The sequence below is a fragment of the Mustela erminea genome, chromosome 7 (assembly GCF_009829155.1).
Source record: "Mustela erminea isolate mMusErm1 chromosome 7, mMusErm1.Pri, whole genome shotgun sequence".
Classification (NCBI taxonomy): Eukaryota; Metazoa; Chordata; class Mammalia; order Carnivora; family Mustelidae; genus Mustela; species Mustela erminea.
In genome coordinates, this window is record NC_045620.1 from 89007370 (window position 1) to 89021925 (window position 14556).

Genomic DNA, 14556 nt, shown 5'->3' on the forward strand with positions numbered 1-14556 from the left:
ACTATGCCTTGGAGATAGAGTCTATACCTACATATCATTAAAAAATGATATTATTAGGCCACAGAGAAAATCTCAATAAATCTCCAACATAGACATAGGCCCCATTTTCTAAAAAAAATGCAATCAAACTACACATTATCAACAAACCCTTAAAACAATGCAAATTCAACCACTTGGAAATGAGAAAACACACTTCCAGATAAAAATAGAATAAAAATAAAATCTTAGAATTTTAAGATTAAAAATAAAATCAAAACAGCAACTGCAAACTATCTAGAAATTAACAATAAAGGAAATACTATATCAAAATGCATGGGATAAGATGAAACACTCAGAAGAAAAAAATTCATAGCCTAAAATGTCTTTGTTATTGAATTAAATATGAAAATAAAGCATCTATTTTATTATGCTTTAGAAAACATAAAAATAACAAAATAAACCAAAGAAAAGTTATGGAAAAGAATTCATGAATAGAAAAACAAGATCAATGAATTGGGAAACTAGAAAATTAGTAGAGCTATTACAGAAATCCAAGAATTGGCTTATGTGAGAAGATCTATGAATAAACCAACATCTGGATTGGCCATAAAAGAAAGTGGGAATACACAACACCAGGAATAAAAATGGGATGTCATCTCATTCACAGCAGAAAGTTTAAATGATAGAAACAATATCGTAAGTCACTTTAATAATTCTGAAAATCTCCATGAAATGGATTTTTTATTTAAAACATATGATCAAAATTTACTCAAGATAGAGCAAAATGAATTTTTTAGAAACCTGATGAAACTGTGAAAAATAATGTTATGAAAAATGTTCCAGATATGGATGGCTTTATAAGTGAGTAATAAACTTCCTAGGAAGAGAGTCTTCCTATCTTATTTCAATTCCATCAGGACAAAGAGAAGGATAAGGATCACTTTGATTTATCTTATGAAATTTTAGCCTTAAAACTAATATTAAATGAAGACTGCCCAAAAAGTAAATTTCTGACCAATCTCATGTATGAATATGCAAATCCTGAAAAAGTCTAGTAAATCAAATCTAGAAGCGTATTTTCAAAAGAGTGCATCAAGAGCAGGAATAACTGATTTCAGGAAAGAAAAAAGAGTTCAATGTTCAGAAATCTATTAACATAATTCATCACATCAATAGTTCAAAGAAAGAGAAATCAATAAATGCCCAAATGCATTTTATAAGAATTCAACATCCGTTTCTGAGAACCCATATTGAACTAGAATAAAAAGATACTTCCTCAACACAATAATGAACTCAAACTCTTGTGATAAAGGATTTCTATTAAAGTCAGAAGCAAGACAAGGATGATTACTCTCTAATCTATTACTAAGCATTGTTCTGAGGGTTCTAATGGATACAGTGAGAAAACTGGAAAAAGAAACCAAAGGGTAAATGTTGGAATGAAGGATTCAAAATTATCACTATTTGCAGGTTATGTGATTTTTCTATATACAAAACCCAAGAGAATTAACTGAGAAGTTATTAGAATTTAAGAGTTCTATAAGAAGCTACTTTCCCTGGATGACAGCTATAACAGAAAGAAAACTGAATGGAGAAAAAAATCATTTAAAATAACAAAGTTACATAAAATTTCCAGAACAAACTTCACAAGAAATTAGTAGGGACTATAAGAAAAGAACTACAACCTTCTTTAATAGACACTAAAAAAAAAGCAAATAAAGAGAAGACATACATCGTTTCTGAACAGACTTAAAATTCATTTATGCAAATGTTTTAAAAATACCTACTCTGTGCCAGCTACTTTTCTAAGTTCAAGATGCTATTCTAGGATACAGCAGTGAACAAAACATACAAATATATTTTTCCCCATGAAGCTTATATTCAAATATATGAAATTGTAAATTTATAAATTCTCCACCAAACTAATCTATTTATTTAATATAATCCCATAGGGAATTTTTGAGTATGGGGTAGGGGCAGGGGAGACTTGACAGAATAATTCTTAAGTTATTTTTAAAAATAATTAAGGGTATTTGTCCCATGGGATGATAAAACATGGGGAAGGTGTTTCTGAGTGTGCTATCAAAATAAGAACACACAAAGGAAAGTAACAATGGATTCGGCTGCATGGAAATTAAAGAGTTCTATAAGACAAAAACATCACGAACAAAACAGGCAAAGGAGAAACTGGGAAAAACTGCAATATATCTGGCAGATAATAGGGAAATAGTCCCAATTTATAAAGATTTGGAAATTCGTAAGAAAAGAATACGCGGGTAGGAAAATTGGCAAGGATTTGTTGTGACAGGCAATTTACTACAAAAAGAAAATCATCCCAGCATGTATATGAAAATATATCCAACATCCTAGTGATCAAATAAATGCACATTAAACACAGATAAAGGACTATTTATCACCTATCAAATCAGGAGGACGAAACGGATGGTATAAAACATACTACAGATCAAGGGGGAGGAAACGGGCGTTACACTGCATTGCTGGTGGGAATGTAAATTGGTTCCATCTTTCTCCAGGGTAATGTGGCATTATGCGTTAACGTCTTTAAAACACGCAAATACTTTAATACAGCCATTCTACTTCCAGTCATTTGTCTTTAGAAAATGGTCATAGAATAAATGAAAGGATTTATGGCAATTTTTTTTTGTTTTTTTGTTTTTTTGTTTTTGGCACTGTTCATAAGAGCAAAAAGTTGTAAACAACTTAAAAGTCTAAAAATGGGAAATAGTGTAAAAATAATCTATGGCATATTCAGTCATACCACAGAATAGCGTACTCTCACCAAATGTAATATTACAGAATCAAGTTTTATTACATGAGAAATTAGTCAAGATATGTTAAAGCTATCAAATTTGCATGTATAATACGATTCCATTTTTGTTTTCCTAATTTATATATGTTAAGAGAGAAAGGCTGGAAGGATATACACCAAAATACTGAAAATAGTCAGTTTGTAGTTATAAGAACACAGGCCATTGATTTTAATTTCCCCTTCTTGATTATTTTCCGAATTTTTCATCATAATCCTGTATTTATGTTGTTGAGGGAAAGTGGGTTTTTTTTTTAAGATTTTATTTATTTATTTCACAGAGAGAGAGAGAGAGAGAAAGTTCACAATAGGCAGAGAGGCAGGCAGAGAAAAAGGGGGAAGCAGGCTCCTTGCTGGGGAGCAGAGAGCCGGACATGGGGCTTGATCCCAGGACCCTGAGATCATGACCTGACCCGAAGGCAGAGGCTTAACCCACTGAGCCTCCCAGGCGCCCCGGGAAAGTGTTTTGTGATGTTTGTTTCTTCAAGGTTGTAGGCAGAACTTGAGAACCCAGGAAGAGGGTTTCATGTCCAGCCCTGGTTACTTGCGTCCTTGTCTATGGAGTCAGGTTGGCCTGTCCTGTGGGCACCAAGATACTGGCTTCAACAGCCTCCTCCCACCCCTAAGACTCCATCTGCAAGGGAGTGGCTCCAGGAGGCTGAGGAAAGAGCAGCTTGAGTCAGGGGCTGCTGCTAGCACACGAGATTGTCCTTCAGTTCTGTATCCACAGCTAGAATAACAGGGAGCAGAATTTGCACTCTCCACTCCTGGGTCCTCAAGCAGAGGCCATGTGAGAAACTTGGAGTTACAAAGCTCCTCCCTTCTTTTTAACCTACTTGTGAAGGGAGAAGGAAGAGTCACATAGAGAGGCTGCCCTGCCTCTCAGAATGGTGACACCATGTCATCCTGTCCCCTCCCCCAACAGAACCAGAAAGAGGTTTTCCCGTAAGACGGCATCCCCCTTCTACTTCTGGGCACCAGGAATAATTCCCCTGTGGGTCTTTAAAGCTAGCAGCATCAGAAGCAGAGCCAGGTTGCCTCTTTGGCTGCTCCTCCAGGTCGGCTAACTCAGCTGCACCACTCACTCCGTAGCCTGGCAACCAACCCTCTCTTCCCCACCTCACTTCCTCCACCTCTGCTCCTGGCAGCTCCCCAGCTCCCCACGTACTCATGGAAGATGTTGGGAAGACTGCGTGGGAGGTGCTGGCCATGAAGTCCGCGATCTGCCGCAGGGCCCAGATGTTGGAGGAGTTGTTCCCCTTCTTCATCTGTTCCTGGATCAGGCCTTCCAGCTCCTCTCTGAAAGACTGAAGCAGGCCCCACGGTGCTGGTACCCCCAGTGCGTCTCATGGGGGAGACTTAGGACCCCTCTTGAAGGAGCCCACCCATCCCCTGGGTCAGTGAGGCTAGGGCCACACATGGGATCCCTAGGCCTCAGAGGACATTAGGAATTCCACTGGGACCTCAGGAGTCTCCACAAACTGCTGTTTGGGAAGCAAAAAAAATGTCCTGTGGGCAGTAATCCAGACTCCAGGTCCTCCCTGGGTCTAAGTGATACTCAAGAAGTCCCTCCTACTTCTAACCCCCCAACCCCGGCCATCAGACATGGCAGGGCTTCACTTTAGTCATTAAGAGACACTTTAAAAAGCAGAACTGGATGAAAAGGTGTGCTATCTTTCCTGTCCATCAGCCATGCCTATGGTCCTTCTGGACCTCAGTTTCCTCAGATACTGAAGGATGTCCTGTCCTCCCTGTCACTTCCACTTCTATGTCCTACTGCTCTAAGCCTGGCTTTTCAGACCATAAATAAGGCATGCCTGTCCACCAGGTGGCAGCAGGGAACACTGAGAAGGAAAGGGGGGGGGGACGAGAGGGGGGGGTGTTCCAGGTGTTGGTCAGTCTATAAAAGGACAGAAGAAACATGAACTCCTTTTGTCCCACTTCTTACCTGAGAATAGAGTCCTACCCATTCAGGCCCCAAACTTGGGTTGGTACTAACTCTGCCACTTCTGTCACACCTGTCATCTCTCCTACTCCCACCCTGGAGTTTCTCCATCATCCCAAAGATTTTAGTCCCTGCCATATGCCTCCAGGCTCCTCAAACAGCGTCACCTGTCACGGAGACTTCAGGCGCATTACCTCAGTGGTCCTCTGTGAAGCCTGAGCATTCACTGTGTGCTCTCAAACAGAGTCACACATGGCCCACCTACGTGTCCTGTCTCTCCAAAGCCCAGTGGGGACCGAGGCAGAACCCATCTTGGCAGGCACCTGGAGATGCCAGCTCCATCCCGAGCTTCCCAGCCCCTAGTATCATCACTGTTTCCTGAGGGTCCCCCCAGCTCTACTGGCCTCACACTCCCATTGCCTCCCTCCACCCTGCTCTTCCTCTCCTCACCCAGGGCCTACATCACCCTCCCACTTCAGCGGTCCATTGGGCCCATGCTTTGTTCTTCTCAAAGCACCACTAGCCTCAAGGATGAGGTCTGTCTCCATGCCATGCAGGTACCAACTGACCTCAAGTCTGGGGCCATGCCTTGCCTCCCTTCCCTGGCCCATAGCACCCTGAATCCTTCACTCGCATCACCTCCTGGGGCTTCCAGACCCTCTTCACCTCTGCCCCATGCGTGTCAACCTTACAGCCCCAACAGTGAGTTCTTTGTGGTGTTCAAAAACGGGGGCCCCAAGCCTTCCACGTGGCACTCCCTGCTGCCCTCTGGTTTACAGGAATATCCGTTAGTTCATTGTTACAAATTTGGGGAAGCCTGGAAACTGAGGCAGGACTCCTGTCTCTCGGACCCACCCCCTCCCAGTACCAAGCCAAACCGCCTGCACATAAACCAGGTTTTTGCCATCTACGAGTGCCCAAGGAGAGAAGGAAACCCCTACAGCGCAGGGCCCGTCTTGCTCAGCCGGCTTAAAATTGCGGCAACACTGAGCAAGTGAAGAGGGGTTGTTTATCTTTCAGGTTCAGCCAGACCAATGGGCGGCGCCGCCTGCTCCCCTGCCTCCCTCCCTCCTCCTCCCCCGCCCGCCTGGGGCGGACCCCACTCACGGGGCTCTCCAGGATCATGGTGACGCGCTTCTTCTGCTCCATCAGGTTGAAGTCCTGCCGCAGGTCCGCCGCGCGGCTGCGGAGGCGCAGGTACTCAGGGTCGTCCTCGGAAAAGCGGTCCACATACTGCTGCCCCTGCGGGGGCGGCGGGGAGGCAGCCTCGGGGACAGTCTCTTCACTCATTGTCCTGGTGGGCTTGCAATCCGCTCCTGGAAGCCTACGGAGAAGGCAAGAGGGAGCGCCGGTCCCTGTACAGTTTCCTCCGGCGGAGGGGCTGGATTTGAGGGATTCGCGCGGCCCGCGGCTCTTCCCTGGAGGGTGTGAGCGGAGCGGCGGTGTGGAGGGCAGGGCGCCGGCGGCTGCTGGTCGATAGGGGGCGCCAACACACCATCCGACCTAGTGAAAATGGGGCACAGGCACGCGGGCCCACTACCCTTGCCGGGCCAACCCGCCGCCCTTACACTGCCACCCCGCAAGCAGGACCTGCATACCTTTTGGATCATCTCTGTGCTGCCTATCTACGTAGTGTAAAGCTATGTACTGGGCATCAGTACTTACTAATGTACTAGATCTAGACCTGATCCCTGGAACGAGGACGAGGGCAGCCTCTAGAGAGTTGGGCTGGGACCCCTATTTTTTCTACTCAAGCATGCTTTTTCCCCCAAGGCCTGATGTGAATGAAGGAATGTCTTCTCTTACTACGGAGCCCTCCTGAAGAAGCAGGCTGCTGCTCCAGCCTCTACCTCCCAGCTGTGGGGCTTTGGGCACACCAGTCTCCTTTTGTGTGTCAGGGCCACTAGGCCCTCCAATCTGGGTTATGAGCCTTCAACACCCAGGGCAGCCTGACAAAGCCCTAGCCTTTTCCCTGCTGTGTGATCCCCTTCTCAGCAAAGAAAGGCAAGTGCCTTGACTGAACAAGAATTAGCTTTTGAACACGAGTAGAGAGATGCCAACAAAAGAGCATTACAGGGGTTCGGGACACATGGCTTTCATCTTTAACCTGCCCTCCCACACTTTACCTCTGTGAGCTCACATTTGCATTCCACGGGGATGTGGAATACTCTCTTGTTCTCTGAGAGCACTCCTGCCTCCTTGTCCTCATCTGTTCTTCCCCCTTGGCCCATTTGGTTAGCCCAAACCTTGACCTTCCTTACAGCCAGCAGTTCATTATACAAGAGGCCTTGCCGGCAGCCAGTAAAGCATAGTCTTGTTGTCATGGAGCTGTGACCTCCTTCCATGGAGGGATTCTACCCTCCAACTTACAGTGCCTCTGAGTGAGGCAGGTGGGTGAACCACCAGGTTGTGGGAGCAGTGGGAATCTACCCCATCAGCCCCGAACGCTCAGGTGATCTTTCTTCCTTTCCCTCTTCTTTCATTTTTCCTCCTTCCCTCCATATCTTCCTCCTTTCCTTCCTTTCCCTTCCCTTGCTTTCCTCTCTCTCTTCCCCCTCTCTCCCTTTCCTTTCCTCCTTTCTTCTTTCCTTCCTTCCTTCCTATCTTTCCCCTTTTGGGGAACAGCAAATAGCACACTCAAGGGAGGGCACATGTACGGAGTCCCTCAACTAATAGCCTGAACCCTTGACCTAGAACAGTGGTTCTTAAACCTGGGTGCATGTTGCAATCCATTGGGGAACTTTAAAAAACACTGATACCAAGGAGTTTAGTGTTATTAGTCCAGGGTGTGACCTAGACATCATGATTTTTAAAAGCTCCCTGGGTGATTCCAACAGGCGGCCAGAGTTGAAATAGCACTGGCTAGATGTTAATAGTTGCACCATGTATTGGATGGTATCCATTCCAGATGTTGGCCATTTAGCAAGCCAGCCAAAGATGGCACAAACCTCATCTTCCAACACTACTGCTACTTCCCATGGCTGTCCAGGCCCCATCCTCCAATGCCAGTCACCACCTGCCACCAGCCACTTGACCTGAGACAGCAGGAGTGCTCCAAATGACACCACAACCTGCTTTTGCAAGTCTGCCAAACTGTGACATCTCATCTTCATTCTTTCACTAATTAATCATTTCCTTATGAATGCCCTCACCAATGTCTCCCAACCAGCACCATGCCTACCGGTCCTGTAGATGAAATATTTGCCTGTGAGTGATAGAGTATGGAGGAGGCATCTTCTGGAAGTGGCAGCTTAAAAAAAAAAAAAAAAAATCTCTAAAGAAAGATTTGAAACAGATTTAGAGGTTGCTAGAATGGTTGAAGTTGTACCTAGCAACACTCAAGCCAGATTCTTCATCTAAGCGGAGAAAGAGTGATTGAATCCATCAGGGATATTTCCAGTGGAATTAGCTCTGGGCTAGGGTCAGAGTCTACAGTATCACCCTCACTCTGTCATTCTCTAGCTTCATGGGCTTGGGCAGTGGGTAATTTTCCTCTTTGGGTTTCCTTTTGTCCATCTCTAAATGAGGGAGTGAACAGAACAGACTCTGGAGCCCCTTCCAGCTCTACACTATATGGAGAGAGAGAGATTCGTGTAGAGAATGCAGAAGTATGGAGGATCTGGGTTTCCTGGAGCAAGAGGCCTTCCTCCTACAACCTTGTCTCCCCACCCCTCAGTCCAAATGCCAAAATGGGCAGCTTCAAAGAACACACATGACCTACTGACATTTGCCTTGTAGGTTCAAGCCAAGCCCCTGTGTATGGAGTGAGTTCAGAATATTTCACCTCCACCATGCTCTTGGCCAGCCTCATCCCTGCAATAATAAGCAGCGGTGAGGGATAGCAAGGACAAAGACAATGCATCAGAGCTAGGCAGACATGCAGTCACCAGCCAGACTCTCCTGGGCAGACAGCGCTGCAGACATTTTTCCAGAGACACTGCCCTTCCTGTTTAAATTCTCTTTAGCGCTTGTGTAGTCCTGATCTTTGATGTTATTTTAAAAAAACAAAACAAGCAATCTCCCAATGGGTACCATGGATATGCACATGGGGATGAATGCCCTGTGTTCTCATGGCTCCAGGTCCCACCAGCTCCAGAGCCCCCTGAACTCTCAGCTTCTCTGGGATTTGGGTCATTTTGGCCAGTACAGCCCAGTACTGAATGTTTCTAGCCTAAATCTTTTCTATTTCTAGCCTAAATCTTCTTTCCTTCCTCTGGGAATGGCTGCATTCCCAGGAATGGGTCTGTGAAGGCCTGAAGTAGCACTTCCCTCCCTGAAACACAAGGAACAAAGAAGCCCAGGTCCTGCTGGACAGGGAGCCCACACCAACATGTACCCTAGGCCTGCCTGCACTTCTCAGAGCCTATCCCCAGATGGTTACTCCAGATGCTCCAATGGGAATGGGGTAGAAAATGGAAGCCTTGACACCCTCATCATGACAATGGGGCCCACCCTTTGACTCTGTGAACCAGGGGCATCCTTTTGTGCTCCTTCCTTCCCTTCCAAAGTGTTGCATAGGTGACCAACGTTATGTGCAGTGTGCCTTAATGGTTAAAAGCATGGACTCTGGAACGAGAAGACGGTGAGTTCCAATCTTAACTATGCCACTGTGTTGTCTTGCTGGGTGAGTTACTAACCTCTTGTGCCTCAGTTTCCCTGTGTATAAAATGGGATTGAACTATTTAGCTACCTTTTTAGGCTGTTGTGAGGATGTAGATGAGTTAATGTATGTGAAGTACTTAAAACAGTGCCTGGTGTGTATCAAGTGCTATTAAGCATTTGCTCTTATTATGTGTCATTTAGGGGCTGGAATTATCATAGCATTAGGAACTCGAGTAATGAGAGGCTCATGATTCAACTGTAAACAGGTGAATACTCAATGACTGTAATTACATGTTGTAGTCCAAAGAACTAATTCAATCTTGAGCTATATTAACAAAAAGAACATCCGGAAAAAGACTGATGAGAATGACTAGTTCTCTGACCAAATACTGGGAACATGTCAAGTTGGAGATCACAAAAAAGAGGATAAGCAGAGTGGTGAGCATCAGAGGCCACTGCTCGACGGGCCAGGTCTGATATCTTAAAGAATATATCTGGGGGCACCTGGGTGGCTCAGTGGGTTAAAGCCTCTGCCTTCAGCTCAGGTCATGATCCCAGGATCCTGGGATGGAGCCCCGCATCAGGCTCTCTGCTCAGCAGGGAGTCTGCTTCCTCCTCTCTCTGTGTCTGCCTCTCTGCCTACTTGTGATCTCTGTCTGTCAAATAAATAAATAAAAATCTTAAATATATATATATATATATATATATATATATATCTGGTCGTTTTCCCCAGTTTCTGGCACAGAACTTCAAAAAACCTTGGTATTTCTAAAGTATCCAAAAAAACATTAGGAGGGTCTTTTGTTATTCATGATGAGCTCATTTCATGGAACCTGAATCCATGCTAACAAGTTGACTTATGGTGGACCCTTCGATGTTTCAAGGGAGGGACTGGCCACCAAGAAAGACTAAGCACATGGTTACAGGTTTGGAACTTCAGCACCCTGTCCCCACAAACCATGGAGGACAGGTGGGGGAGGGGCTGGAGATTGAGTTCAAACAAGTTGCAGTTGCTTTAAACCATTATGCCTAGTAGTAATAAAGCCCACCATTAAAAATATCAAGGCTTGGAGGAGCTTCCTGATTGGTATGCTGGGGTGGCGATGCACCCAGATTCTACAAGGAGGGGGCACAGAAGCTCTGCTCTAATCCCCCACTTTCCCCAGGCCCTGCCCTGTGCATTGCTTCCGTTTGGCTGTTCCTGAGTTCCTGAGTTTTCTACTAAAACTGTAATCACAATTCCAGTGCCTTCAGTGAGTTTTGTGAGTTGTTATAGGGAGTGAGCGACTAAAGGGCAGCATGGGGACCCTCAAATTTATAGCCTAGTGAGTCATGAGTGCAGTGGCCTGAGCACCCTACTTGTAGCTTCTGAAGTGGGGGCAGTTTGATTGGTGACCTCGCCCTTTAACTTGTGGTAGTAACCTGTGTGGCCCCTAACTCGGCAGTGTCAGAATTGAGCTGAGCTGTAGGACATGCATTTGCATCAGAGAATTGGTGGTAGAACAGTACTAGGCAACTTCAATTCATGATTTATTTTCATTCCCAGGACTACTTCATAGGGCAGATGTCATTGTTGCTGTTTTACAGATAAACTGCACTGCAGAGAGGTTAGCTAACTTGCCCAAGATCACACAGATAATGATGGAGTCACGGTCTCAACCAGGATTGTCTCTGGCTCCAGACCCTCCTGCGCTCTTGCACTCCACTTGTCCCCAAATGTCTGCTGGGCTGCCATGTGGAAGAGAAACTGAGCTTATTCCTTAGAGCCTCCAGGGCCCACAGGAGGTAGAAAGGATTTAGTGGAGGGTGCAACGGACAGCTTTGCACCAGCAGGAGCTGCTCGGGAACAGGAAGATGGGTCAGGCAGCCAAGGCAGGCAGTGCACTCTCTCCTCAGAATCAGGTAACTCCAGGATGCTGTAGAAGGGCTTCTGCCCCCACAGGGGGTTGTACTACCGCCTTCTAAAGTCCTTCAGATCCCATGGTAGCTCCACAAGTCAGCAGGATTGGGGAAACCCATGGCAGTGACTCCCCTAATCCTGTTGGTGACTGGAAGCTCATCCTCGTGAGACGGACCCAAACAACAAGTGAGCCTCACCCCCCCCACCACCACCAAAAACTGCCAACAAATTACCGGGAGGCTGGACCAGCCTTGTCCCAGGCTGCTGCTTCTCAGTGCTCGGCCCGTGCACCTCTCTTCGTTCTCAGGGACGCCGACCACATCTACTGGATTTCAAACATCTGGATGGAAGCTGAGAGACACAAACAACGAACATGAGGGTCTTGTGTGCACCACCAGGGCTCCTCACCCCGGTTTTGCAGTACCATTATGTGCTGATTTATTTTCAGGACTGCTGAGAAATTCTTAAAAATAAACTAGAAATGAAATTTTATTTTAAAAGCAAATTATGTCTATGAAAGGTACAGAAATCTTCATTATCTTTACAAGTCGGACCAAAATTCTTTTCAAAGAGAGGAACTGGAAAATCTCTTCAGAGTCCTGGCTTCGAAGACGTGAGGAGAGAAGCTGCTCTCCACAGAGGAGCAAGTAGGATGTGGAACTCCTGCGTGAGCCCAGAGGGCTCCCACCTGCCAGACTGGAAGGCATGATGACCCCTTCCTGATACCACCCCCCAGTACTTCACTAGTTGCTACACAACTCACAGACACCGGTATGAGAGTGTTTTGGGGAGCTGAAGAAGCAGAAGCAGAAGCTGCCTGAAGGATATCACACCCCAGGACAGCGGAAGGGTTTTAGAGGTGCACAGGCCATCAGTTGGATTCAAGACAACTTCACCAAGCATTAGTATCTTACAAACAGGGATGAGTTACTACTCTAAAAATACTGGGGATCAAGGTCTTCAAAGGGTTAATTGTTAAAATATTTAAACAAACAAAACCACAAGAGATAGTTTTCCATTTGGGGCACTCTGTTGCTCAGAGTAAGGAGGCCTGTCTCCCCCAGGGCTGGCAGCATCCTGGACACCAACTCTTATTGCTACATGGCTCTGGGGCCAGGCCCCGCCCATCCTTCCACATTGGCCAGTTCAGCTCCATCCCTGATCCAGCACTGCCTACAGCGGAGCATCTGGAAAGACTGGACTTCCCACTGAGGGGCAGAGAGAATCCATCATGGTCGGTACGGTGTGGCTGAGGAAGGCCAGGATACTGCATGCCCACTGAGGCACAGCTTCCTTCTCAGCCCAGCCAGGACAGCCTGAGCCCAGTCCTGATGCTCAAGACTCTAGTCAGGGACCTGGAAGCTGCTTCCATAACCTCTTCTCTATGCTCTGCACATCCAGCTGTCAGCTGGGGTTCTCCTCCCATTAGTCTTATTTTTAGCTAGAACAGGGTCACAGGCACAACCTCATGCTGCTTCTTTCCAATGCCCACCAACAGGAAAAGGACCCCTCCTTCCCAGGGAGCCTGGCTGGCTCTATGCAAGGTTTACTGACATACCCTTGGGTGCTGTTCTTCTGAGGGGTGACCAAGGCTGTTCCCTAAGGACTAATTCTGCAGCCTTGTAAGTTGTCTTACCTGAAGCACCAGTTTCTTCCCCTTCCCCAGCAGCCTGTGCCACAGAAATATGAGGTTGTCTCATGGCCATAGCTTGCTAAGATTTGGATTTTCAGAGTCTGAGCTATTTCTTGTGTCCACGGAAAGAACTAATATTTTGCCCCCAGAAGTGTCCTGTGCCATTTTGTAAGAAGACAGGCAACTGTCCCCCAGTATACAGTAGAAGTATACAGTGAACACAATAATTCCCATCCCAATTTCTACTGGTGTTGAAATTCCACTATTAGAGTTTCATTCCTTAGGTTACAGTATTATCCCCTGATTAAAATGAAAACACGTCTAAGAGGTATCATAGGCAAATGTTGTAAAACATTCCCCTGTGGTACCAAAACTATCGGATCTCTGATTGTACAGTCAGGCTAAGCAGGGCCAGGACAGGCTCCAATTCTTAATGAGAAAGAGACATGATGCCAGGGCCACTCCAAAGGGTCTAGCAACTGGGGTTGAGCTGTCACCCTGGGTGGACCTCAGGGGTCCCCAGTGTGATAACCCTCTGAGCCTGTACTTGCTGCAGTGTCGAAGCTGGCATCACCAGCCATTCAGCCTTTGGTTTCCCCAGCATGTGTTTCGAGAACCTACCTTCCAACCATTCACACCCCTGGGACAGAGCTAAGAAGCAAGCAACTCTATATCATGAGAAGAGCAGCACCCACCCCCACGGTGCTTGACACCTCCTGGGAGGCCTAACATCTCAGGCCCACCTGTTCCTTTTTCTCCATGTCCAGTCAAGCTGGGCTGCAAGGTGGGAAGAGTTGGACATAGGATCCCAGCCCTAGATGGTCGCCCACTAGAGTGTGAACATGGACACGTCACAGATGCTCGAGGACCTCTGCTCAGTCAGATGTTCCACAGCCACTTTAAAACTGACTTCTCAGAACCAGGCTATCCTGTACCAACCACCAGAGCCTCCCTCCCCCAGCTACTCCCCCCTCCCTGACACTACCCAGCAAGGGTTGGTGGGACCCATCCCACCAAGGGTTGTAGAATGCAGCCTAACTCCTCCCTTTCTTGCCCTGTGCATGTTCTCTGTCACCAAGTTCTCTGGTTTTCTGTCCACTAAATACCTCCCTACCCAGAACACAAGGCGCTGAATCATGCCTGCCATCTCTCCATCCCTTTCATGGTCTATGCAGTCTTTCCTCTCTCATATCCACCATCCAATCAGTGGCCAGAGTTATTGTTCTAAAGGTGCAAAACTGGCCCATGCCTGTCACCACCCTGCTAAAATCCCACCTGAGGCTCCCATCACCTGGGGAGTATTCCTTCTCTTTCTTTATCCCCGATTCCTGCTCCTCTAGCCAAAACTCAGTCAAATTTAGATTGCGACAGGTATCCTTTTAACATTTATCAGATATAAAGTTTTAATTCTCAATTTGATTTTTCAAACCAAACACATGCTCCATGCTGGAAATTGAAACCCATCCATCCCCAATCGGAGAATGGGGGGCAGGGAGGGGGCCCTCCCTTTTCTTTTTGCCCACCTCCTTCCTCTTGAGGATTGCCACCCTGTTGAATGCTATCCTGACTCTTACCTGGCACACAAAGCCCCACGAGTATCTCGGTGCCCGCCCCCACCCCACCTGCCTCTCTTGGGTATTCTGGGGCTATTTACAGGACCTGGAAGGGAC

At 46.6% G+C, this 14556-nt stretch overlaps 1 protein-coding gene across 2 annotated transcripts in view; it reads right to left on the bottom strand.

The window, feature by feature from the left end:
- ADD2 (adducin 2) overlaps positions 1-14556 on the bottom strand; it is a 103827-nt gene that overhangs the window by 35513 nt on the left and 53758 nt on the right. For both annotated transcript variants that reach the window (XM_032352387.1, XM_032352388.1), the window contains exons 2-4: positions 11488-11604; positions 5859-6077; positions 3975-4113 (exon numbers count right to left, since the gene is read on the bottom strand). In XM_032352387.1, coding sequence (XP_032208278.1) covers positions 3975-4113; positions 5859-6041 — 322 coding nt within the window. In that variant the 5' untranslated portion in view covers positions 6042-6077; positions 11488-11604. The remainder of the gene's footprint in view (positions 1-3974; positions 4114-5858; positions 6078-11487; positions 11605-14556) is intronic.